The 27,269-nt window shown below is 43.4% G+C and overlaps 2 protein-coding genes across 9 annotated transcripts in view; one reads left to right on the forward strand and one right to left on the reverse strand.

The window, feature by feature from the left end:
• Positions 1-1,254, reverse strand: part of SRGAP2 (SLIT-ROBO Rho GTPase activating protein 2) — a 320,834-nt gene extending 319,580 nt beyond the window's left edge. For 2 of the 6 annotated variants that reach the window (XM_053245714.1, XM_053245717.1), the window contains exon 1: positions 1,087-1,254. The gene's annotated coding sequence lies outside the window, so the exon portion shown is untranslated. The remainder of the gene's footprint in view (positions 1-1,086) is intronic. The other 4 variants (XM_053245713.1, XM_053245712.1, XM_053245710.1 and 1 more) reach the window with 3 other exon arrangements.
• A 121-nt stretch (positions 1,255-1,375) lies between these two features.
• FAM72A (family with sequence similarity 72 member A) lies at positions 1,376-26,825 on the forward strand. Of its 3 annotated transcripts, none has more exons than XM_053242648.1 (5): positions 1,376-1,472; positions 2,299-2,394; positions 21,470-21,547; positions 24,743-24,867; positions 25,907-26,825. In XM_053242648.1, exons 2-5 carry the CDS (start codon positions 2,330-2,332, stop codon positions 25,999-26,001), a joined length of 363 nt encoding a protein of 120 aa, XP_053098623.1. In that variant the 5' UTR covers positions 1,376-1,472; positions 2,299-2,329; the 3' UTR covers positions 26,002-26,825. The 3 variants fall into 3 exon arrangements, with proteins under 3 accessions (XP_053098623.1, XP_053098622.1, XP_053098621.1); XM_053242647.1 differs by lacking the exon at positions 1,376-1,472 and adding an exon at positions 1,608-1,706; XM_053242646.1 differs by lacking the exon at positions 1,376-1,472 and having other exon boundaries at positions 1,608-2,394.
• The last annotated feature ends 444 nt before the right edge of the window (positions 26,826-27,269 follow it).

Genomic DNA, 27,269 nt, shown 5'->3' on the forward strand with positions numbered 1-27,269 from the left:
TAGGAAGTTAAAAACCAGGTCTGTCTTCCCTTCTTGCTAAAGGTATTAGGAGAGAGGATGTAGAAAGGAAAAGTATCAGAGACTTGGAGGAAGGTGTATGGCTTGGAGATGGGTGGATATATTGTTGCCTGGCAAGTAATACTGTGGAATAAAGGCTTTGTTAGCTATACAGAATGGCAGAGGGGAATCCCTCCATAAGACACAAGCAACTCCTGATCAAGTAGGTTTTAGAAGAAAATGAATATAATGAGCTGGAAGCTAAAGCTATCTTCTGGGAAGGTTATGGAGACCGGTAGAGCTCTACTCTGCAACCGAAACTCAGGAGCTTGTTCACAACATTGTAACATTTTAGATGGGCTTAATAAAAATATTGTTTTCATTTATTTTATATTTATTGTTAAATTTGTATACTGCCTTTCATTAAAACAATGTCAAGTTGAGATATTACCCTCCTGGGGCTTTTTCTTATGGATCAACACTGCTACCTACATTTTTTCTGGGGAAAGTTAATGTTATGGGCTTTGGAGAGCCAACTACCTAAAGAGGCTTATTAGAGAATAAAAGGAGTACTAGAAATGTAATTCTGAGGATGTTTTAAAACAATCTCCTTTTAAAAATATGGTTTTAGAGGAGACTGTAACCAATGAAGCTGAGAAGGGTTGTGGAGGAAAGGTTCTTCTTAATAGGACATCAGATGGAGAGCTGCCCAGTCTGTCTGCCGCAGTAGCACATATTATGGGATGGGACATCAATCCTGTCCCAGGGGACTTGATTACGGGACTTGGACTTGTGTTAGCTACGGACTCCTAGAACTGGGGAGCGGGGGAGGCTGCCTGCCCAAAATGCATGGGAGGGGGTGGAAATATTATGGGATGGGAATCGTGCCGCTTCCTAAAAAGAGCGCTGTTTCTGAGCAGGATTCCAACCCCAGAGAGAAGCTAATTATATTCAAGTTCCGGCAGGCAGGCAGGCAAGCGGGCGGATGCTGCCCAGCGCGATCCCCGGGAACACTACAGGGAAAGAATGCTGGTCATACGCTGTAAGCGACATGACCACGGAGTCTTCCATCCTAAACACAACTATTACCTGCACTGCTGCACAGACGGAGCCCCTGTCCCCATAAGCCGCGTTCTTCAGGCTGCTCCGACTCCCGCCGTGCGTTCCCTGCGCAACCCGATTCCAGTACCTCCACCCACTCCGCTAAGGAACACCAATCGGAAGCTGAAGGTCTGAAGAATAACAGCCGATTTGACCAATAACTACATCTCACATTCCTCCCTCCTCGGTCTTGGTCCCGCCAGTTTTCCGTATTGGCACCGCCCCGCTAAGGATAAGGCGGACCATTCAGAATGCGCTGAGGGTCAGAAACTCAGCCCAGTAGGCGGTGACCATGAAGTGGTAGGGCATGTAAATAAGGCTCCTTGGCGGACCAATAGCAGGAAAGGAAGGGGGTGTTTCTTCATTCCTATCACGTAAGTAGAAAGAGGCGGGGCTTCGTTTCACCAATCGATAATGTCAAAACGTTTCAACCAATCAGGCTCCGGAGTTCCCCCCCAATGGGATGCAAAGTTACAGATTCAAACTGACAGGGGGCTGGGAAACGACACGAGGAATTCCTTCCGAGTACGCGAGAGAGAAAGCGAGAGTGCAGGGGAAGCATCCAGCCTGGGGTCTCTGGCAGAATCGGGAGGACACAGTTCCCCAGGGTCAGTCATTGAGTGGCGCGGAAACAAGGAAGGATTCTACGAAACTAAAACAGGGAGCAACGGAGGGGCCGGGCAACAAAGGGTGGGAGATCAGCAGCAGGAAACCGGGAATAGGTCAGAAAGAAAGAAGCCTCGTCCTGGTCAAGAGGAACAATCTTGAAGGATTCGTCCCTAGACAAAAATCTCATTAAAAACCTCCACGGACTTCTATATAAGAGCATTCAATTCAGATTAGCTAGTTAGCCTTTGAAATCTTGTTCTGCTCCTATTTAGAGTGGTAAAAAGAAGGTTTCCGCTCCCCCACCCTTTCCCTCATTATATTTTGGGGGAGTTCTAATCCGAGTTAGTGATTGTGAGTGAAGAGGTAAAGGGTGGTAGTGATTGCAGTGGCTGGTAGTAGTGAAGAGTGGTAGTGACTGAAAGGTGATAGTAAGTACACAGAGGCAGTCAAGTAAGCTTTGAGGGGAAGGGACTTTCCTACTGAGAAAGGCACAGGGGACACTCTTGAACATCCCTTGGCACAGACTGACCTTGCTATGTCCACCAGCAGTTGTAGTTTTGCAGACAGGTGTGTGTCCGTGCTGTGCTGCAGGTTCTGCCAACAAGTGCTAAGTTCACGGGGCATGAAGGCTGTGCTGTTGGCTGACACGGAAACAGATCTCTACTCCACAGACATCCCTCCCACCAGGTGAGTCAACACCAGACCCCCAAAGAATCTAGATTTAGTGGTACCTTTGTGTCCAACAGTATCTGTTTTGCTTGGCATCACTCACACAAATGGACACACACACTAAGGATGCTTTACACTACTCCTATACCACAAGGCCATAACATCTAAAATGTCTCTGGGAGAGCCCTTGAAACCAAACCTCATGATGATTTCACCTGGACACACTTCCTCCAGCCCTCCCTTAAAATCTTTTAAGAACTGAATTTGGATTGGATTAATGGTCCTTTTTTTAATGCTATCCTCTAGCTGCAAGTGCCATCCTTGTAGATGCAAATGCTTACAGGTTATATAGAAGAAATGAAATGGTCAAGTGATCTTGATGGCATGAATGAAACTTTCAGGCTTGAATTCTTTAAGTTAGATGTTTCATAGCCACCTAACCTTCACAACTGAGGATGAAGCCAAATGTAGCTGAATCTAAAGCTGCCCATAAAGCTCATTTGAGTCCCATGTGCTATGAGAGGAGGTATATGCGTTGACCATGCTTGTGCTAATGGGCTGTCCCTGTACTGGCATGTCATTAAAAAAAATGTCGTAAATGTAATAATGTATTGTTCTGGTTCTAAAGATTCAGTTCCTAAGATTCAGGGCCAAGAACAACAGCAAAAATCCAGTTTTCACAATTAATTTCCTAAAACACAGTTTAAGATCCACTATACTGAATGCAACTCACCACCTGTGAACTGTAACATACTAGGTACATTGCAGTTCCATGTTTGCAGTCTTAATCAGATGTGCATAATCACATCTTATGCAGATGTGCATAATCTTAATTATAAAAGGAAGCCACTGTCTCTAATATTAGGATTGCACCATGTACGTATGAGAATGTTTCTGGCATTAGCTGAATCTGTCACTTTCACTTCCCTTAATCAGTTGCTGGTTTATTTTGTTGTGGTAACAATAAGAAGCACAAAGAGGGGGATGTTGCATAATCCACAGGAAGACATCCTCTCTGCCCTACAATAGCTTCTGGAGTCATGAATCAAAGTGTAAACCACACAGTTAAAAAAGGAAGTTTCCTTAAAGAATAGTGAAGTAAATTTTTAATATCTGATTTCTATATATGTATAAATTTTGTGAACCCAAGTGTATCTGCTATAGCATCAAGAAAAAAGTGTTGGAAGTTGTATGCAATATGTTAGCTGTACTATCACATACAAACTAGCCGACCCTGCTGTGCGGTACTTTGGGGCCAGCTGCTTTCCCCTCCCTCTTTCTCCTGCCCTGGTCTCTCCTTTCTTCCCCTTCCCTCCAGCCCCACGCTCTCTAGCCACCCCCTCCCATTCCTCCCTGCACACAGAGCTTCACCGTGCAGCGGACGGCCAAGAAGGGCCCCGCCGCCCACCCACTGCCATTTTTTTCTCCCTCCCGTCTGCCTGACGGCGCGGCTTTTATCTCCCCCCCATCCGCCCACCGCCGCCGCTTTTCTCTCCCACCCGCCGCCGCTTTTCTCTCCCACCCGCCGCCGCTTTTCTCTCCCACCCGCCGCCGCTTTTCTCTCCCCCTTCCGCCCACCCGCCGCCGCTTTTCTCTCCCCCTTCCGCCCACCCGCCGCCGCTTTTCTCTCCCCCCCTCCGCCCACCCGCCGCCGCTTTTCTCTCCCACCCGCCGCCGCTTTTCTCTCCCCCCCCCTCCGCCCACCCGCCGCCGCTTTTCTTGCCCGCCCACCCACTGCTTTTCTCTTCCCCCTCCTCTGCCCGCCGGCGGACCACTGCCGCCACTTTCTTCCCCCTCTCCTCTCCTCTCCTCACTCTGCTGCTGGGTCTCTCGCCGGAACTCTTGCAGAGTATCGCGAGAGTTCCGCCACCAAATCCTGGACATGCATGCTGGCTGAGAGAATTAATTATATAGATAAGAAATTAGATGATCCATCTTAAGACTTGACTAGTATCTTTAATTTGCCATTGAGTAACATTTAAACATCAGAAACCAAAATAAAACTAGCTGGTCTTGTGGTAGCAAGCATGACTTGTCCCCTTAGCTAAGCAGGGTCCACCCTGGTTGCATATGAATGGGAGACTAGAAGTGTGAGCACTGTAAAATATTCCCTTTAGGGGGTGGAGCCGCTCTGGGAAGAGCATCTAGGCTCCAAGTTCCCTCCCTGGCATCTCCAAGATAGGGCTGAGAGAGATTCCTGCCTGCAACCTTGGAGAAGCCACTGCCAGTCTGTGTAGACTATTCTGAGCTAGATGGACCACTAGTCTGACTCAGTATATGGCAGCTTCTTATGTTCCTAGCTAAGGGAATCCTAGACTGATATAGCACTAGAGAACATTAGCATACTTAGCCAGGATGCAGCAGGAATGTTGTCATTGACTTCTATACAATGGCTAAAAAGACCAATCGTGGCCTTATCTGTCTATATCTTCTATCTATATATGCAATTCTCTAAGGCATACCCATGGCTAATCCCATGCATGGCAGCTCTTGCGAGAGTTCACAAGCAGAAGCACCTAACTGGGCAGTGGGGATTCCATATGCAGATAGGGAGAAGGAACCTGTGAGAGCAGAAGCACCATGGTGATTGGGCAGTGGGGATTCCATATGCAGATAAGGAGGAGGAGCCTATGATGGTTAAGGTCAACTGGAATGCAACTGTTACTGGTCAGAAGATGTTCTTGATTGTAGAGAACAGGAATCGTGTGTGTGTGTGTGTGTGTGTGTGTGTGTGTATAGCAGGCAGGGGACTGCGAAGAGAGGGGTTATGAGGGAGGAGCCCCTTAAGAAGAAGGAGGTTGCCGTTGTGTGAATTAGATGAGGAAACAAGATGAACAAGATCTGTTAACACACAGAGGGAGGGAGAGCAAGACTGAGAAAACATGAAGGGAGGGGGAAGAAAGAGTGGGGAAGAGCGAGTGGAGGAGATAGAAAAAGAAGGGAGGGGAAGAGAGACAGAAAGAAGGGTGAGGGATGGGCCCGAGCTAGCCATGGAGGCACTGGCAGCAAGGAAGGGTCCAGTCTGCCACTGCTGCTGTTTGGGGCTACCGAGGCCATTGTCAGAGAGAGGCAGGCAGGCAAGGGACAGGCCCGAGCCTGTCAGCGGCCTGAGGGGAATGGCAGTGGTGGCCGCAAGGAAGGGCCCGGTCAACCACTGCTGCTCCTATGTGGAGGAACAGGAGCGGGACTTGGGTGGGGAGGTCCCTGGGGATAGGAGGCTGCAGCTTGGCCAATAGGCACCAGAAATGCTGCAGCCATGACCAAGAGAGGTGAGGGGGATGGAGTAAAGGGATGGAGGAGTGACCAAGAGGGGTGAGGGGGATGGCAGCATTGGGATGGAGGAGGAGGAGCAGGAATGCAGGTCAGGTGAGGGTGGCAAGATCTCTGAGGTGAAGGCTGTGGCAGGGGGTGAGGGGAGCAATCAAGTACTAGCACGCAGATGCTCTGCGCAGGCTAAACTAGATTATCAGTAAAGCTGAAACTTGAACTACAATTCCAACTGGCTATTGTGTCATAAATCTCTGGTCAGCTTCTTCAGTAGAGTGAGCTCGTGACAAATATGTAATGTGCAGTCAACTCCAAGTTTTGTTATTTGCTAGAGATTTCATTTGAGACCATCAAAACATCTTTTTCAAGAATGAGAGAATTACCGCTTCTGATCTACTACATCAGAATCCAAATCTATATTATTAATGTACAATCCCTTTGTTTAAACCAGGCCTGCTCAACTTCGGCCCTCCTGCAGATGTTGGCCTACAGCTCTCATAATCCCTGGCTATGGGCCACTGTGGCTGGGGATTATGGGAGTTTTAGTCCAAAAACAGCTGGGGGAGGGGCAAAGTTGAGCAGGCCTGGTTTAAACAGAAGATACCTGAATGGCTCCCTTTGGCATAAGGATAAGACTAGCACCTTTGGTTACTGTATTTCTAATAGCCTATGCATATTTAGAGCTATGCATATTTTAAAGACCATATAATAACCATTTTTTGGTAGTCATTCATACATGTTTTGCTCCCCCACTTCTCTGAGAAAGGGTACCGGTATTCTTATTTCTAGGCTACAATCCAGAAAGTGTATGTGCAATTCATTCCTGTACACCTGATTTTTTTCCTCCAGTGTTTCTCTTTTAGAATTGCTCCCAGAATCTCCAAATAGCTTTTATAGTTCTCCAAGTCTGAAAAGTAATTTGGGTATTAGGCATAATGCTTTTCCAAAAGAGAAACACCACCACATAAGCACCTCAGTTGCCCCTTTGAAACACTCTTACGTCTAATAGCTTGAGGATTTAGGTGGATATAATCTGAGAGTGAAATTCTTGCAGGGAAGGGAAATTAGATGCATGGGCAACATCTGCACACTCCTCATAATCCCAGGTGTACAATACAAATGGAGAACTTAAGTAAAGAAAAAATGGGGTGATCATACAGTTTACGTCTGACTTATCCCACAAAAATCAATGTGACCCTTCTCAAAATGAGGTGAAAATCCACAGATTATGACTTGTTTGGTATCTCAATTTCTTCCCAAATTTATACAAGATCCTGCTTCAGCATAAGTTTACATTATACTATCATCAATAATAGAGTGCCCAGAGAGTTAAATGGATATGTTGCCTGCAGTATGTTTGAACAGTATAATGTTCAAATACTGTTGAACATTTGTCTGGGAAGGTATATAACCAGAAGTTGGCCTTCAGGTGAACAGTACCAGCAATTAGCTTTTTAAAAATTATTATTATTATTATTTATTTACACAGTCAGACAGGTGTTATTGACTGGTTTGTTTTATCTAGACATCGAGTCCTTCTCAAGGACCTGGGATGGTGGAATTTTATTATCAATGTTGTTGCTGTTATTATTATAGATATAGTCAAAGAATATAGGCTGTTCCCGGTAAAGTTGCTTTTTGTAATTGGCTGATGGTGATTTCTGTGGCCCCTATGGTGTTGAAGTGCTTTTCAAGATGTTTTGGAATTGCACCTAGGGTGCCAATTACTACTGGGATTATTTTGGTCTTCTTCTGCCACAGCCTTTCAATTTCAATTTGTAGATCTTTGTATTTTTTGATTTTTTTCTATTTCTTTTTCATCTATTCTGCTATCCCCTGGTATTGCTATGTTGGTTATTTTAACTTGTTTTTCTTTCTTCTCGACTACAGTTATATTTGGTGTATTGTGTGGCAGATGTTTGTTTGTAGTCGGAAGTCCCACAATATTTTTGCATCTTCATTTTCTACAACCTTTTCAATTTTATGGTCCCACGAAACTTTGGCTACAGGTAGCTTGTATTTTTTGCAGATGTTCCAGTGTATCACTCCTGCTACCTTGTCATGCCTTTGTTTGTAGTCAGTCTGTGCGATCTTTTTACAACAGCTGATTAGGTGGTCCACTGTTTCATCTGCTTCTTTACAAAGGCGGCACTTGCTGTTTGTTGTGGATTTTTCGACTTCTGCTCTTATTGCATTTGTTCTTAGTGCCTGTTCTTATGCAGCCAGTATTAAACCCTCTGTTTCTTTCTTCAAGTTGCCATTCTTAAGCCATTGCCAGGTCTTGGTGATGTCTGATTTTCCACTTATATTGTGCAAATATTGACCATGCAGGGGCTTATTTCTCCATTTTTCTGCTCGGTTCTTGACTTGTTCTTTCTTGTAGGCCTGCTTTCTTTCATTGGTGTTGAGTAGTTACACGTTATTGACCATTTGAAGTGCATCTTCTTCACTGCCCTTGATATATTCTTCAAGGCCTCTTTTCTCCTCTACTGTTTGATGGACTTGCAGCATTCCTCTTCCACTTGAGCTGCGAGGGAGGTATAGCCTATCTACATCACTAGTAGATAATGATGCAGAGCATGATTGATGGTCATTATTTTCCTGGTCTTACGATCTCGCGTCTCTAGCTCTACCTGGGTCTAGTCTATTATTCCTGCAGTGTATCTGATAACAGGTATAGCCCAGGTGTTTATGACTTGTATGGTGTTCCCACCATTGAGTTTGGACTTGAGGATTTTTCTAACTCTCCTGATGTATTCACCTCCTGTTTTTCTTTTAACTTCAGTGTGTGCAATGTTATCAGCCTGGAGAGTGCCCAAGTATTTGTAATGTTCTTTCTCTTCCAGGTTCTTGATGTTGCTTCCATTGGGCAGTTTTATTCCTTCTGTTTTTCTTATTTTTCCTCTGTTCATTATTAATGTAGCACACTTGCCTAGTCCAAACTCCATTGCTATATCGCTACTGAATATACGGACAGTGTTTAGCAGTGATTTGATTTCTGACTGGGACTTTCCATACAACTTCAGATCATCCATGTACAGCAGATGGTTGATTTGACTTGATGTTTTAGATGTTTGGTATCCGAGGCCTGTTTTGTTTAGTATTTGTGGAAGTGGAGTCATGGCGATTACAAACAACAGAGGGGATAGTGAGTCCCCTTGGAAAATGCCTCTTCTAATGCTAACCTGTCCAAATTTCTCGCCATTGATTGTTAACTGTGTACTCCACATGCTCATTGCTTTTTAAATAAATATCTGAATGTTTGTTCTGACACCAGTTGTTTCTAAACATTTTAGTATCCATGTGTGAGGCAATGAGTCGAAGGCTTTCTTGTAGTCAATCAATGCAACACTTAGATTTGTTTTTCTTCTCTTGCAATTCTCTAAAATAATTTTGTCAGGAAATCAGCAGCTGGTCTTTTGTTCCTCTGGTGTTTGGGCAATTTCCTTTCTGTTCTACTGAAAGCTGTTTTTTAGTTAATAAGTGTTGCATTATTTCATCTGCTATTATTCCAGTTAACAATTTTAACATGGTTGGCAGACAGGTTATCGGTCTATAATTACTTGGAACTGCACCTTTTGCTCGGTCTTTCATTATGAGATGAGTATTCCCAGTTGTTAGCCATTGTTCAATATCACCGCCTTGCAAAATGTGATTGAACTGTTTTGATAGTTGTTTGTGAAGGCTTGTTAGGTGTTTAAGCCAAAAGCTATGCAATTCTTCGTCGCCTGGTGCAGTCCAATTTTTAATTTTCTTTGCTCTTTGACTTATTAATTCTGGTGTTATTATCAGATCTTGCATTTGTTGGTTGCATTTTTCGACCTCTTTCACCCAGCCTGCTTTTTTATTATAATCTATTGGATTGTCCCATAATTTTCCCCAGAATTGCACTGTTTCTTCTTTATTTGGTGTTTCTACGTTTCTTGCAGTTTCTCCTTCTATGCTTTGGTAGAAACGTCTCTGATTTGACTGGAATTGGAGATTCTGCCTGTGTTGTGTAGTTCTGGCTTCGTCTCTGCTAATCTTCTTTGACACTGCTGTTATTTGCTGCTTTATTATTTCCAGGACTTCTCTAATTTTCCTTGAATCTAGGTGGTATTTTTGAATCAGATACTGTTTGGTGTTTTCATTCTTCAGCTTCTTGTCTTTCATATCTTTCAATTTACTAGCATCTGATCTAAGCCTGGAGATTTTATTTTCTAATCTAATCTTCCATTTAGGTGATGTACTGCTTTCTTTTTTTACAGGTCCCCTGATCTTATATCCAAGCTCTTGTGGTGTTATTGTTGCTGCACTGTACATTAGTTGATTTGTTTCTTGCAAATTATTGGTTGTTATTTCTGCAAGTGCAGCATTGACATCTTTTAATGCCTGAGCGAGTTGTTTTTTGGCAACTGTTTTTAGAGCTGGAAGTCGAACCCTGGTGGTTGTTTGGTTCATGTGCTCAGTTATTCTTTGCTTTAGTTCTTGTTGCTTTTCTGTTAAATGACATTCGGATTTTTGAGGTGAAGGCAAAGGGGAGGTTGTCTGTTTTTGATTTGAAACAGTTCAGCAACAGTGGCATTATTATTATTATTATTATATAATATCAGTGGCCTAAAATCTTTGCCAGCCTTTAAAGGAGCCCTTAAGACACTTTTTAAAGCCTAGTTTTTAAAAATTATTTAACATATTTTAATACCGCCCAAAACCTACGTCTCTGAGCAGTTTACAACAAGATTAAAAAGTAAAACATTAATTAAAAACAAAACAAAATTAAAAACACAATTTAAAATTTTAAAACAATATTCTAAAAACATTAAAACAATCAAAACAATATCAGTTTTAGTAATCTTTGAACTCTTAAAATTGGTTTAACTCATTGTTTTAATAGTTTGTTTTATTGTGTTATTGTATTTATGGTTGTGAACTGCTAGAGCTTTCAGAGTAAGACGATATATTAAATAAATAAATAAATAAATAAATATTTAAGTATTTGAGCTACATTCTTAATACTCCAGGCAGCTTATAGATTTTGAAATAACAAACAAACAAAATATAAGAGAATTGTATCACTTTAAAATATACAGAATAAAATAGACACCAAAAGATGATATAGAACAGCTCAAATAAAAATAACCACAAGTAATGTTTTTTAAGCAGACAACAGAACTGTTTTCTTAGCTTAGACTTTTCCAAAACTCATATCTTCCATGATGTAAATTTTAGATAATTGACAAATATTAATATAAATTATTATAAGTGGTTACAAATGATGTTTCTGTAGTCCTGTTGAATGATGAAACAGACTATTACTACTGCAGAAAGGTGGTAATGAGATTCAGCAAACTTCGTATTTCAGACTGAGATGTTAAAAAGAAAAGCTGTGTTTTAGTGCCTCAGGAAATTACTTACCACTATCAGCTTTTTTATATCGTAATAATTGATTAGCATGGCAGCTGGAGGTGTTCTTTTAGGGATGAGTGGTTAAACTTGAAGGGGGAGATAATGTATTGAAAAACTTCTGCATTTTGAGACTATAAATCAAAACTGGCAACTCTGTAGCTGAGCACTGGTAGCTACCTACCACCAAGATTCTGTCTACTATAACAGCGCCTAGTATGAGAAAATGCGGGGCTAGCTGATATAGATAGATAGATACACCTTATTGCAGTCTTTGACCAGTACAGAAAAATGAAGGAAAGAACACAGTGTCACACCCATGCAATAATATACAACAATATAGTTTTACAAATATACAATGACATAGTAACTTATTCCACTAGATTAATCATTCGGTGTTCTCATATACTCATTGCTATTAAACAAAACTTAGCCATGTTGTAAAACATTGGCTTGATGGTCTGACAAGAGAAATGAGATATATACTTCAGCTTCTCTGCCTGGTATGTCCTTAATCAGGTAAAATTAACGACTCAAGCCTTATAAAAATAGCAATATGACCCACATCCTCTATAGCCATTGGCAGTAGCGTTCAGAATAATTCAGTGCAAACAGACCTTTTCCCTGAAATTATCTGATATAGATAGAACTTTCCCCTGAAATTCATATCTATATTAGATAATTTCAGGGGAAAGTTCTGTTTGTTCTGAAGCATCTTGAAAAAACATGTTTATTTTCCTTATTTATTGTTGAATTTTTATACCACCTTTCATAAGTTATCCCAAGGCAGTTTACAAAAGTTAAAATACAATAAAATTCCATAAAAATCACACTTAAAACCTTAAAATCAGTTAAACAGTAAAAACCATACCCCCCCCCAAAAAAACCCTATCAAAAAAGACAAACAGAAGTAGGAAAGCTGAGATACCTGGTAGCCCCTACGGGGTAAAAGCCTGAACAAATAAAAATATCTTTGTTTATTTTCTCTGAACATGGAGAAAGGCCCATAATGGACAACAGAGAGGGGTATGCAGTCATTTCGGAGGGGGGAGGAGAACTGGAAGGAGCTCTCTCTCATTGCCCCATCCTGCTGCACAGGGGGTGTTGCTAAAAGGGGGAACTTTCTGCTCGCGTGCCCACCACCACCACCCTCCCCGCTACAGCCGCCAATGTTCCCTGAGAGGGGCGGCAAAATTTGCCACTCCTCATTTTTGCTGCCATAGGCACATGCCTACTTTGCCTCTCCTTAAATTCACCACTGCTCTGACAACCTTGTTGGGCGGGCAGAAACTCTTCAGAGTAGGCGGTCCTTCAGATATCCAGGACCCAAACCATTAAGGGCCTTAAAGGTAAAAACCAGCACCTCAAATTGTATTTGGAAACAAATTGGCAGCCAGTGCAGCTCTTTCAAAATAGGTGCAATATGCTCTGAGTGAGCAGTTCCAGAGAGAACTCTGGCAGCTGCATTCTGCACCAACTTAAGTTTCTGAATATTCTTCATGGGCAGTCCCAGGTAATGCGCATTACAGTAATCCACCCGCGATGTGACTAAGGCATGGGTAACTGTGGCCAGATCTGCTTTCTCAAGAAAGGAATGCAGCTACTGCACTAGCCAAAACTGAGCAAAGGCACCCCTGGCCACAGCCTCCACCTAAGCATCCAAAAGCAGAGCTGGGTCCAGCGACACCCACAAGCTGCATACTTGCTCTTTCAAGGCGAGTACAACCCCTATCCAGAGCTGATTGAATCATCCTCTCACGACTGGGTTTTTTACTGACTAGACAAGCACTCCATTTTGTCTGGGTTTAGACTCAATTTGCTAGCCCACATCTTGCCCACGACCACCTCCAGCACCCGGTTCAGTACATCCACTGCTTCATTGGATCTGATGTCAAAGAAAGGTAGAACTGAGTGTCACCTGCATACTGATGACACTTCAGTCCAAATCACCTGATGACCTCTCCCAGCAGTTTCATGTAGATGTTAAACAGCATGGGGGACAATACTGAGTCTTGTGGGACCCAATAAGCCAGAGGCCAAGGAGTTGTCCAGAAGTCTCCCAGCACCACCTTCTGGAACCTCCCCCCAAGAAAAGATCAGAATCATTCCATACACCACCCCTGATCCCTATATCTGAGAGGTGATCCAGAAGAATACGATGGTTGATTATATTGAATGCTGCTGAGAGATCCAGCAGAACCAACAGGGACACACTCCCTCTGTCTAGCTCCTGGTGTAGGTTATCCACCAGGGCAACCAAGGCAGTTTTAGTCCCAAACCCAGGAAGAATGCCAGACTGAAAAGGATCTGGATGATCCGTATCATCCAAGACCCTTTGCAGCTGCACAGATACCATATGCTTTATCACCTTGCTTTAAAGGGGAAGTTTGAAACAGGCTGATAGTTATCAAGGTTGATGGAATCTCTCTCTTCATGTGCTTTCTCCAATTGGAAGGTTGGCAGCCAGCAAAAGCCATAGATCGTGGTCTCTAGAATCATGGGTTATATCTCTGTGTCCATTTCTAGCCATTCTTTCAGATCATCCATCCATCCCTTTCTCCTCCTTCCTCTTGATCTTGTTGCTGCTAGCCTTCTAGCAATAGTTGTGGAATTTGATATTTTACTCCTCTGAGAATATGTGCACAATACTCCAGTTTATGGTTCTTGACTATCCGTATTATTTGTTTATGTGTTTTGGCTTTTCAAAGTACTTCTTCATTTGTTGTTCTGCTGGTGCATTTAATCTTTAGTCTTCTTTTGAGACACCACATCTCAAAGGCTTGTGATTTTTTATGTGCTTCTTCCTTGATGGTCCAGGTTTCACATCCATTCAGAAGAAGAGACCAAGTGGAATTAAGGGAGGGCTTTTTAAATAGTGGTCTTACCACCCAATGGCACCTTACCCTCCCTTAATGAAGCATTAATAATTGGCTCCCACCACCTATCTGTTCCTTCCCGGGCAGATTTTGCTAGCCATGAAGGGCAAGGTTTCAGAAGGCATGCTGTTGCCTGCACACTGTCTAGGATCTTGTCCACTTCCTCAGGCTGCACCAACTGAAAAGAATCCATCACAATCAGACTATATGGTTGCCAGATGGTTGTGCCATGTACAGAGGCGTATCTACAGAAAATAGCACCCAAGGCAAGCACTGAAATTGCACCCCTGTCCAAACATCTGATGCAAACTTAGAATAAAAACTGCTTTGTTTCAGTAGGGTGGGAAAAGTAACTTAGAAGGGAAATACAAAAACAAGCCCACCTCCCACACAAAATCAGCACAAGGTTCCTGTAAGAATTCAGCAGTAAACTGGGTTTTCCAACAGTCCCCAGAATTGTTGCCTCCCTATTGACTGAGCCATCCATGCTTGATCCCTACAGGGAGCATAATTCATTACAGTAGAGGTTTTCAAATGTGTGCTCTCTGATGTTGCTGGACTACAGCTCCCATCATCCACAACCAAAAAACCACTGTGGGTGATGGATGTTGTAGTCCAACACCTGGGGACCCATGTCTGAGAACCCCCTGCACTCAACAACCGAGAAACAAAGAAATAATTACTTTGACATTTATTTTTTACATTTGTATTCCACTCTTCTTCTAAGGAACTCCGGCTGGCATATATGGTCTCCCACATTTTAGTCTCAAACTTGAAAGGGGGACGCTCAAAAACATTCAAAAACCTGATTCCCACATGCACCCTGAAGTAAAAGGTAAAGGTAAAGTGTGCAGTTAAGTTGATTTCTACTTCTACCGCCCTCAGAGCCCTGTTGTTTTCTTTTGGTAGAATACAGGAGGGGGTTACCAATCCTGAAGTGGTACAGTCCAGTCTTTCACCTCAGGGCTGTACCACATCATTTTAATGAATATGTAGGCTAGAGCTGCAGTGGATCTGCCTATCACAAGCTCTTCAGACTTTGAGTAAATATACTTGTAGGGTTTGCATTCTTACTGTAGCAAAAATTACTTTTATTTGTTCTTACAATAAACTCCTTTTGTTAATTAAAACCTCTCTCCCAAGCCAGTTTTCTTGAGTTCAGACACTTGCACAAATTAAAACTGCTTGGAACTGTCTCCCCTTTCGAGCTAAATTCCCCACATTCGCCCCAACTGGGGGTGTTAATCAATCATCCCCAGGGCAGTTCCATCAACAGTACAGGCTGACCAAGAATGGAGAACTACATTGTGTAGCGCACACATGTACCCAATAAATACAGTATCACAGATCCAGAGTAAACAACAAGTCTAGAAGTGCCTTTCTATTCCTTTTGGCTGGAGAGATATTTGAAAATTATTTTAAACAACAACAACAACAAACTCAGAAGTAATAAAATGATGAATAAAACTTCTGATAGTCATACACTGGGAATTTGATGCTTGTTTTTTTTAATAAAATTTTTTTAAGAAATGGCTGCCAAAAACAAAATGGCCACCACACATGATCAAATGGTCCCTGCGAGGCCCTAGGCGTTGCCAGGCCTCACATAGGCCATTTGAGCATACATGGCTGCCTCCAAGATGGCCCAGCCTGGGGACAGGTTGCTGTGGTAAATTAAGAGGCCAGTGGGAGAGAGGGAACTTTTTCAGACCCCGCCCCCCCACCCCCGGTGGCCTTTAGGAAGCCCCATAAAGGGCTACAGGTTTTTTTTTAAAGTTTTTATTTTATTAAAAAAATATTGCAAACTGGGGAGGGGGTGGGTAGCAGCATGGCACTGGCACCCCCCTTCAAGTGGTACCCAGGGCATGTACCCTGGCTGCCATACGCTAGATTCTCCTCTGGCAGGAATGTAATGATGATTGCACAGCTTCCTTTGAAAGCAAAGGAACAGGCATCCGGGAGTAAAGACACAATAATGGGTGCTGCAACCCTTTCAGTCACAAGTAAAGAAGGGATAGCCTGTTGTCATTTCAGCAATTGTACACGATCCTGTGAATACGCTTAATCTGCTTCTGTTCATCTCTTTCTGTTTGTCATAATTCAGGGTTGGCTAGTAGTAGATAAACTGGCTAGGGCAGAGGTAGGCAATGTGCAGCTCTCCAGATGTTGCCAAATTACAACTCCCATCACCCTCCACCACAGTTACAGGTATTAATTCAACAAGAGATGTTAATTCAGCAACATCTAAAGAGCTGCACATTGCCTGCCCTTGGACTAGGGATGCAAGGCTGGTGGAACAGTCACATTTAATAGACCCCATGCTCCTCATCTTCATAAGATGAAGCCAGTGTGGTATAATGGTTAGAGTGTTGGACTAAGACCAGGAAGACCCAAGTTCAAATCCCCATTCAGCCATAAAACTCACTGAGCAACTCAGCCTAACCCACCTCACAGGGTTGTAGAAATTAAACATAACCATGTGTACTGTTCTGGGTTCCTCAGAGAAAGAATGGGGAGTGGGGGGGTGTAAAAATAAAATAATAACAACCAGAAACTAGATTGCTCGGTTGAATAGCATAAACAGACCAGTTATTGGACAGAAGCACTGTGGTGCAATCTAGCAATTACTGAAGCTCCAATCAGTGAAATAAATCAGGGGGCATAGCCACCCAGCTTTGAGCTATTGTGGACAATGACACAAATCCATTTCTTCCCCATTTAATGGCAATAAATCCTGTTCTGAAACAATGCTGCTAGTGTGAGATGTCCTTTATTTTGGCATTAGGAAAAGCTGTACACAGAGAGCACATCCCATAAACAATAAGCCCGCTGAGGAAGTTGGTTTCCTGACCACCAGATAAGTGAAAATGTAAATTGAAAGGCAATTCAAGCAACAGCTGGTCTGTACTTCCAGGCTTCTGCTTAATGGCTTGACTATTAGGCTGTTCACACATGCAGCCTTACCCAGGCTTGGGCAGCCCTACCTGGGTAGGGCTATTCATGCGAAGCACCAGCATCGTGGCTGATCCTGCCGCTACCTTGCTGGGTAGCCCAGAAACTTTCCCTGGGCTTTTACCTGGGTAAAAAGGCACAAATGTGCCCTTTTACCCAGATCCCTGGCTGTGTGTCTGACCATAGCCGATCACCTAGAGGGCCAGCTTGAGAGGAAATCCCTCCGTGCACCATGCTCTTCGTGCAGTGCATTTAGGGATATCTGGAGGCTGATATCTATTGTGTTTTCCCGGCCTCCAGAAATCTGTGCTGCCATGCATCCCACACACAGCTCCTGATCATCTAGGAGAAGGTATGATGGCATTTGCCTTCCCCCGCACCCTCCCCGCCAGGTTGCAATGGTCGTGAGAATGGTCTTTATGTTTCTTTGCTAATTATTAAGGCTGTGCAAAGTTGTAACAGCTAAATCGGAACCAAACTGAATTTGCCTGAATAGAGCCGTTAGCCATCAGGTCGATTCAGTCCCAATTCAGTCTGCTTCAGCCCATCCCTCTGTCTCCCACGATCTACAGCCCATACTCCTTCAACCCCTGTACTTCCTACACAGGCAAGAGGCACTGTTGAGACCTTCTCTTTAAGTCTATTTTGATTTTGGTCATGAGGGAGCAGTAGCTTCACTTTCAAAACGCTTCCAGCTACAGGGTGGATGGGTTCCTCTCCATGCAGTCCTGGGGAAAGTGCAGGGCCTCTTGGGAATCATAATCTTTTCAGGGTCTGATGTGATGCTTAAACTTTACAAGAATGCATCATCAGTGTGTCCTGCCTGTCCAGTAAATACAAGGGTCAGGGGAGTGTAAGTGCAAGCAAAGCAGCAGAAGGAGAGATGGTTGAAGCCTTGGCAATAATTTGGGCCAAAGCTAATTGGACCTTGCCCTAAAGCATCAAATCAGGAGGCCCCTCCAGAGCACTGAGGTGACCTGCAATTTGACTAATTGCTTAATTAACAGCCCTACTAATTATGTGCTTTTTCTCTATTATCCTCAAAACATGATGAATTATGGAAGTGAAGGAACCATGTGCAAATACTTGATATTATTGACCATTAAGACAATTGGCAGCTAAGCATTTCCTAAGGTATCCCTTTATCCTTCACTTAGCAGTCAACACCCAACCTTGCTAGTATATGAAGCAGTAATCTGAAACTGTGAGGCTCTCCAAACGAGCAATGTGGAGATCTGGATAGAGTTTGGCAGGGAGAGTGGGCTTGGCCCAGATGAGTGCGCGGGGCATTCTTGGGACCACCCCCCCGAGGCTGGGAGGCTTGCTGCAGCAAGGTCAGGGGTCTCCTCGTGAGTCGCTGTGGAGCTGCACCATACTGACTCACAATCACGAAAACAGGGTTAGCGGAACGCTCGCTCGGCTAACCTCATTTTAGATAAGGGGTATTTAGGCGGGCTAGCCACCAGGCTCGCCTGTGAGCCCAGTGGTTCCCACGACCGCTGGAAAGTGGGTTGGGCTCCCTTAGCCCACTTTCCAGCAGTCTTGAGAATAGCCTCAGAGTCATGTTGAAACATCATATTTTAGAACCTGTTTTCCCACAGGAAACAATGTTATAAATGGGGGTTTGGTTCCTGAACCAAGACTGGATACCCTATTCTTTTTTCTGTTGCTGTCAAAGCTGGTAGAGTGACATGCAGCAGATAAGTTGATGGTGGAGAATCAGAAGTTGCTTGCCCTTTCACCCACTTTCTTCTCATTCCGTCCCTAGCTGTTTCTCACTTTTCCAAGGAAGGAAGGTTTCCCAACTACTAAATAACTGGCTTGCCTTCATGTCCTCCTTCTCCTCATGCTCCTGGTCAGTGGCATTGATGTACATGGAACAAATTTTGCATTCCATTCCGAACTTAGAATGGAACGCAAAATCCCTACAACATTCCACTGGAATAACCAGTGAGCCAGTTGTTGTGACGGATCATCCCTCTCACTTTCACAGCACAGCCTGATGGAGGAGGAGCCAATGCCTCAGCAGTGGCAATGGAGGGAAGAGCTTGGACAGGTGAGTCTGCCAATCCCTCCACAGCCTCAGATGCAGCTGCTGCCACCAGGACTACTAGTCTCATTACCAATGTGAGCCTGAGCTGCCATTGTCTCCTCCTCTAGCCTACGCAGCAGCAGCTATCTAGCAGTGCCTCCCCTTCCACGGTGGGTGTTGTAAAGTTGAAACAAGGTGGCAATATACAAACACCTTAAGCACTGTTCATCTTAAGTCGAGGACTTCCTGTACTGCAAAGTTATAGCATTTTTGACTAATCTGGAGTATAGAGCATCACTTGCAGTGATGTAATCTTGGGGTTCTCGTGGTTAAAGTCTTGTGTAGTGAGTGATTTTATCTGACCACATCACCATCTAAGCTGCTACATTTCTGCAGGCTCTTCCTAAAATAATCTGCTTGTTTGATTATGTTAACTGGAAAGATAACCGAGTGATTATGCCACAAAGCCATGAACTAAGCAGCATTAGCCGTGTTCCTCAGCTGTTGGGAAGTGATCACAGTGATTTTAACTGTGGTGTTCTTCAAGCTGTGACAGCTTCAAATTTTAACCCCATTGTTGATTTGCCCCTTTTGCAAGCATAGGCAGTAATTCTTAAGCCTCTCAGTGTGGAGTAATTCCTAAATTAATGGGGCTATTTTAAACAAATTTGCTTGCAAATTAGACCAACTCTAGAAAAATGCTGTTCTCTGCTTGCAACTTGATCATATGCTTGTTTACTTGGAAGTGAATCCCACTGAGTTGACTGGGATTTGTTCTCCAATAAGAATGCAGAGGATTATAACTTTACAGCCCAATCAGCTAAACGTGTACTCTGAACAAAGTGGGACTTGCTTCTATGGGATTTGCTTCTATGGGGGGACCCTTAGTGTTTAGGATTGTAGCCGCTAATGTATTTTTCATTTCACATTGGGATTCATGTTAAACCTTTAGACTACTAATCCTGGCATAGACAGATGAAAATGTGCTTATAGGATGGCTAGAACAGGGTTGGAGATTAACCCATTATAATTATTTTTGTCAATTAACACAAAGAATAAGATGTGATCATAAGCAGTGGTCTGCTATTTTACACAGTTGATCGACTGATTGATTGTAATACCTTGTCTTCCAGTTGCAATGCTCCCTAAGGTAAGAATAAGCATGAACAAATCTGGTTTGTAATTGGTTTTACAGTTTTAATCAATTTTAGCCTTTGTTATTGCTTTTAAAGTTTGTTGCTGTTTGTTTAATTGTGTTTTTAATTGTATTTTATGTTGCTTTCGTTGTACTCTGCCTTGAGCAGCAGTGTGCTGGAGGGGCAGGGTAGACATATTTAAAATAAATAATCTTCCTGTTTTTCTAAGCAGTTGTAGCCTCAGATAACACAATTGCATAGGTTTTGATACACAAAAATACTGTTCTCATGAGCAGACTAGCCCAGGCTAGGGTAGCCTGGTCTGGGCTTCATTCATTCATTCATTCAATATTTAATATACTGCCCAATCCACAGACTCAGGGTGGTGTACAAAACAAGAATAGTATCCAAGATTTAACAAGAAGAAGAAGAAGAAGAATTTAAAGGGCAAAGAAAAATTTAAAGGGCAAACTCCTGGCAAAAAAGAAATGTCTTCAATGAGGTTTTAAAGGCTGAAAGGGAGCTTATACTGCTCATATGGAGCACCAGGATCCATGCAGAGCACTCCCGCCCAGCCAAACCCGACTTCCAAGCCCGACCGTTAGCAGAGGTTAAGTGCACCCTTAACCCGCAAGCACACTCTTAACCCGGCTGCCGAGATTGTGTGCAAGATCTCTCACAGAGATGGGTGCCTAGAGCACCCGTCTCATGGAGGTATCCCCCATAAGACTGCGGTGCATTGTGGCACACCCAGAGGCTGGGACTCATTGTCCCAGCCTCTGAAGATCTGCACTGCATGCAGTAGTGCAGATCGTGTAGGGGCGCAATCTGTGCTCCCAACAGCAATTCTCCATCATCTGGGGGGAAGGTGGGTGAAACCTTGCCTTGCCCCTCACCCGCCCAGTCGGTTGTGAGTGTAGCCTCAAACGTTCGGTTCTTGTGTGTTGCCTCATGAGGATAACGTTGTTTGCTACTCTCAGCTTGGCATCCTAAAACAAGCAAAATTGTCACATACGCCCACTGCAATATAGGAATACCTGCAGTTTGTCTCAATTAGAGAAAAACGGCATTCTGAATAAAATACTCTCTCTAAGCCATGGGTGTCAGAGTGTTACAGGTTTCCTAAAGTGTTTTCTCCAAAAGAAAGCTAGATTGTTGACAATTTGGGGAGAGAAAACACGGGGTGGTGGAATTGCTATCCAAATTGTTTATTTAAAAAAACTGAACACATTCATCAGTTATAAGGTTATTTGGCTATATATTGCCTTAGCAGCAGAGAGTCTTATGATGGTTATTAGCAGAGGGAGACTTGTAAACAAACATAAACAAAGAGAATAGCACTCTGTTGGAACTCTAATTACCAGAAAACTTCATAGCTAACATTGTGAAATGATTTATCAAGTTCATTTTTCACTATCTGCAGTATATTTTCCCCCATCTCTACCCAGCACTGTTGACTTCATTGGGAACTGCTATTACACTGAAATCTGTAAGTGTAAACTGAAGAATATCGCTTGCTTGAAATGGTAAGTAATATTGTAGTTAAACATAACAAATGCTATGAACAGCTGTATAGTCTTGACCATTTGTGCTTTGGAGCCTGAAGCTAGCCTGATTATTTGACATTCTATGGAAATGTTGCTTACTGCACTTGGGTTTGATGGCTTGACACTGAAGCCCTGTTCTGTGTGCTCTGCAGACAAACCTCAGAAAGTGCAGAGGCTCTACAGGTGAGCCTCAGGAAGTATAGTGCCTCTTGCAAAGACTCATATCGGATCCATCACCCAAAGTATTTAGGGCTTCAAAGCAGGGCTGCCCTTTAAAGCCCTCTGTGGGGGTTCCCCATAGCTCCCAGCCTGCCACAGCCCCTTCTCTATGGTTCTTTTCCATCCCCATGGCTCCCAATCTGGCAAGCTTCAAAACATAGGGAGAGGAGAGCTGGTCTTGTGGTAGCAAGCATGACTTGTCCCCATAGCTAAGCAGGGTCTGCCCTGGCTGCATATGAATGGGAGACTTGATGTGTGAGCACTGCAAGATATTCCCCTCAGGGGATGAAGCCGCTGAAGAGCAGAAGGTTTCAAGTTCCCTCCCTGGCTTCTTCAAGACAGGGCTGAGAGAGATTCCTGCCTGCAACCTTGGAGAAGCCACTGCCAGTCTGTGAAGACAATACTGAGCTAGATAGGCCAATGGTCTGACTCAGTATATGGCAGTTTCCTATGTTCCTATGTACCTGGGAGTCACATTTGGCAGGCCTTCCATTTGAGGGAGACTAAATAATGTTACTGTTTAGAAATTTGTTGTGAGCAGCCTTGAAGACCTACATGGGTGGAAAAGCAGAACACAAATGCTCCAAGTAAATTGGTGCTGCTGCCACTGGCCTTTTAATAATAATAATAATAATAATAATAATAATAATAAACTTAAATTGTTAGCCACACCATAACAAATTGTTCTCTGGGCAGCTCACAACACAGGATTAAAGCATACAATAAAAACACACAGCACGTTAAATCATATCAGACAATAAGAGAGAAAATACACTACAAAATACAATATACAGCAGTTTGTAAACTCATTTTAACATCAGTTAAAAATAAAATCAGATCTGAAAACTGGAATTTAAAAGGCCTAGGTGAACAAAAAGATCTTTTACCTGGCATCTAAAGGTGACGCCAAGCCAACTTCACTGGGGAGGCTATTCCATAAGTGGGGTGCAACCACCAAAAAGAATTGTAGAATTCCCAGATGTCTTAGACCTCTGGGATATGCTGGGAACCACGACATCTGGGAATGTTTGCTGAAAAATAAACAGCTGCTGCCCAATAAACTTCCCCCTCCACTGCTTACTGGGTCGCAGCAGCAACATCAGCAGCAGCAGCAGCTCATTCTTTAGCATCGCCACCCACAGCTGTGCCATTTTAGAATTCCCTGATGGCTGCAGAACATTTGGGAGTTCTAAAATGGTGCTGCTGCTCCGGCCATGGGTGACAGCACTGAAGAAGCTGCTGACGCTGCTGCTCAGCTGGTTGTAGCCAGGAGAGCTTACCATACAATTGCGGACACTCCTCCTTTAGCACTTGTGCTTGTGGCTAGAGTGGCAGCACTATGAAGTGCCAGCAGGATGACTTGTGAGTAAGTCACTCTGTCATAATCTTCTCCCACCTCCCCCATCCACAAATGGGTATCCTCCAGACGCCCCTGCCATCAACACAGGGCCTCTGGAGGAAGCACACTTGCAGTTGCAGAGGGTGGGAGCTGGCGGCAGCGATGGAGTGACTCTTCCAAGCTGATAAAGTTTTGCCACTCTAAAGGTCCGGATGGGTGGGCCCTTGTATGGGCCTAGGCCGCCGACAGGATTGCCAATCTTCTGGGACTGGACTGGAGTATCCAGGAATGGGATGCAGTCTCCAGGTGACTTTTGAAAGCAATGCTGGAGATGTCAATGGCTTAATATTGTGAGAAATTGGGCGGGTGGGCAGAATCCCCATGAAGAGCTTTAGTGAGAGTTGTCAAACCTAGCCCCAAACCAGTGCAGAGTTAATGCTGGGCCTGCATTAAAGGTAGCAACCAGCACCTTGAAGTTTATCCTGAAATAACTGGGAAGCCAGTGGAGATTGTATAAAATAGAAGTAATATGTTCTATACCTGAAGATGGTCGTTTTTTCTTCTCCTTCTCCTCCTCCTCCTCCTTCTCCTCCTCCTCCTCTGTTGGGTATGAATATGTAGTGATATCAGTAATCATTAGATCCCATACCTTCCAGGTCCATTTACACTGAGGATGCGGTTCAATATCCTTCCATTTTTTGGCTATTGTGAGGCGAGCCAATATTAGCAGATGTTGTTAAAAAAATTAAGACAAGCAGGATCTCCATTCTGATATAGAATTATAAACTTATTTATTTATTTATCTATCATATTTCTCTACTGCCCAAAACTTACATCTCTGGGAAGTTTACAACAAAGGAGTTAGAGCAGACCTTGGAGATTATCCAACTCCCTAGTCAGTGCAGGAAGTTGCTAGTAAATGCATTTGGGGGTAGGGATGTGCATGGAACCGGTTTGAAGTACCAGCGGTTTTGCCGGTTCGAAGGCGGCGGGGGTGCCGCTTTAAGAGCAGGGGAGGGTGCACTTACCCCTCCCACCGCTTTCCCCCCACTGGTATCCTTTGTTTAGAAAGCTAATCGGGGTGGCAGCGTACTTCCCCAACACCCCGTTGGCCGGATATGGCCGGAAGTTCCCGATGCACCTGCACACACTGGCACGTGCACATGCACAGGCGCATCAGGACTTCTGGCCATATCTGGCCAATGGGGGCAACAGGGTGGCAGGGAGGTATGCTGCCGCCCTGATTAGCTTTCTAAACAAAGGATGCAGGCAAGGGGAAAGCGGTGGGAGGGGTAAGTGCACCCTCCCTGATCTTAAAGCGGCACCCCCTCCACCTTCAAACCGCCCTGCCACAGTTCTGTGCACATCCCTGTTTGGGGGTTAAAAATCAAGTTTCAGACTACAAGTGGCATTTATTTATATTTTTTCCAAAAAAAAAATTTTTTTTTTGCTTAGTAACTACTACTCACTATTAGTCCTACAAGATCTGGAGTAGGAAATTCCATTTCATCAACTTCTATTTAACATGAGCATTCATTTAACTGTTGATCTTGCAGGTTATTCTTTTCCCCAGTCTTTCACCTAAGAACTTTCACATACTCTGTTTGTTCTTCTAGCGGTAATATTGTAGGTTACCATGTGATTGCTCCATGCAAACCTTGCTTGCTTTCCTGCAACAATGGACACTTCTGGATGTTTCATAGCCAGACTGTTTTTGGAATCAACAGGCTCGACTCTTCGGGTATGAAACATTTCATTCTGCACACAAAGTTGATTATCCTTATTCTTTTGGAATGTTCTACCTCAGCACTTTTATTACAACAGAATGCTTCTTGGGGGACGTATACAACCATCTCAGTGATCAGCCATGCTAGCAAAAATAATTTGAGTGAAGAAACACTGCAGGTGAAACTGTTCATATCAGATTTAAGAAACATTCCCTTGATGTCTCTTAAATCACTAGACTACTTGTTCAGTGAATATATGGTGATGGGAGGTGGATTTTCAGAAGTAGACTACAACAACTAATATAAATACCAAACAGCATAGGCCTTCAGGCCTACTAAAAGTGAGTAGAGTATACCTGGGTACAGGGAGATCAGGGATGTGCTGGCTAGCCACGTCTCCTGGCACTGGTGTATTTCATGGCCCTGCCCCCTGCTTTTCCTGGGTTCAGCATTTATCTGCAGAGGTAAGTACTGAACCCAAAGAAACGTTCTCCCCATATATCCTGACTAACGAATAATGGTATTCATTAGTCAGGAATATCCTGACTAATATAAACATACTTCATTACTATAAATAAAATTATAAGAGCCTAACCAGTATGAGGCAACATAATCATGATGACACTTTAGCCTATGCACTAATGTAATAATTTGTTGCTGTCGATAGAGCCTTGAGATCCTGAGACAGGGAAGAATAGCCTGTAACATTAGGGCTCATGTACTTTTAAGAATTTTGTAGAAGAGGAAATTTGGGATATTGCAGCTTTTCAACCTCTTGCAGCACTGTGACATGACATACTCCACTTGCTGAAATTCTCTCTTCGGCACAACTGTTTGTTTCTTTGTTTGTTTTAGGAATCCAAATGTTGGCCATCCTTCTAAGAGGTGTACAAAAATCTAGATTTGAACTGCATTTTATATTGCTTTCTTTATTAGGCTTTAGCAGTAGCTGGATTTATAGCCTTCTTTAACAATATGTTTATTTTTTAAAGCTAAGATCCTGTTCAGAGAGCAATGAAGCCTTTTTCTTTTCTGTCTTTCTTTTTTGTTAAGGTACAAACTTACTGCTTTGGGGTAATTTGCCAGATTCAGAAGAGAGTACAGATGAAGACATGTCTGGCATCTCTGAAGAAGAGTACATCAGATAATTGTCAACAGTGGGCTTCATGGCGTGTCTCTCACATTCACTGGGAACTGGATGTGCAAATTCCAGGAAGGCAGTACAAAGGGAAACAAAAACATTTCAAAGGATAATACCTGTTGACCTTATACTGTCTGATCTAGCAAGCATCCTGTTGTATGTGAAGGTCAAACTGCAGTCCTTTCTTGCACATATTCTGGAGAGATACCTGCCATCTGTATGCATATCTGGCTTCTGCTATTGCTCCTTTCCTAAAGGACAGTGTTGTTACAGACAAGAATCTGCTGAGATCAGAAAAATAAGTGAATTCCCCATCATCACCACGATGTTTGTACTAAGAGTGTTGCTAACAGAGAAGAATCATGTGGTATTTGATGTACGGTGTGTTATCTCTTGGCCTGCATGACCTCTTTTTATTCCAGCACGGCTGACTGGGACAGGGGCTATGCATGGCCTCTCTTCAGGGCCATGGTTAATGCTGCTGCACAGAGAGCTGGCAGTGAATACTGACACAGTGCTCTTGGCAGCTTTCCAGAATCACGTGTTTGTATAACATAAGAGAAGAGCATTGAGAAGCTTTTAAGTCGAGGTCCTGTTGCATGAGTTGTGCAAGTGTAGCGCAGTGTTCTGTTCTGTTAAAAGCTAGTTTTTGAGGAAACCCACTGAATAGATGGGTGTCTTTTTTTCTTTTTCTTTTCTTTTTTCTTTTTGCTGCCAGCGCTTATGTGGCCAGCAAATGTGATGACATAGCTTGTAAACTGGCCTGTTTCCCTGTTCTTAATGGAAACAGAAGATGCACAGCAATGGTAATAAAAGAACTAGGAACCCCTGCTTCTGGAACTATAAATTTCCCATTTAATGCATTGATCAAGAGATAAAGAGGATAAAGGAAACCACGCAGCATGCTCCATAACTATGTTTGCCTGTTCCTTCAGTTTTCAAAATGTGTAGTGAATGTGACACTGAAAGAGAATGTGGTAAATGCACTGTCAGGTTCATTCAAATTTCCTTCTGGCTTCTCCGCTGCTGGCACAAGGTATTCCCTATGCAGTTGGTGGCACAGTGCCTTTTGGAAAGAAAGAAGGCAGCCAGTCATGGCTTAAACAGACTCTAGCGGACAGTATACAAAAGTCTCAAGTAGCAGCTAGGTAGCTGCAAGTAATACCGCTTGCATTTTCAAACATGATGAAGGAACTTTTATTTTTTAAAAGAGTACTAATGTACTCTTGGGAGACAAATTACTACAAGAAAATGCAAGTGGTTTTGGCACATGCA

This window comes from Hemicordylus capensis, chromosome 4 (assembly GCF_027244095.1).
Source record: "Hemicordylus capensis ecotype Gifberg chromosome 4, rHemCap1.1.pri, whole genome shotgun sequence".
NCBI classification, from domain to species: Eukaryota; Metazoa; Chordata; class Lepidosauria; order Squamata; family Cordylidae; genus Hemicordylus; species Hemicordylus capensis.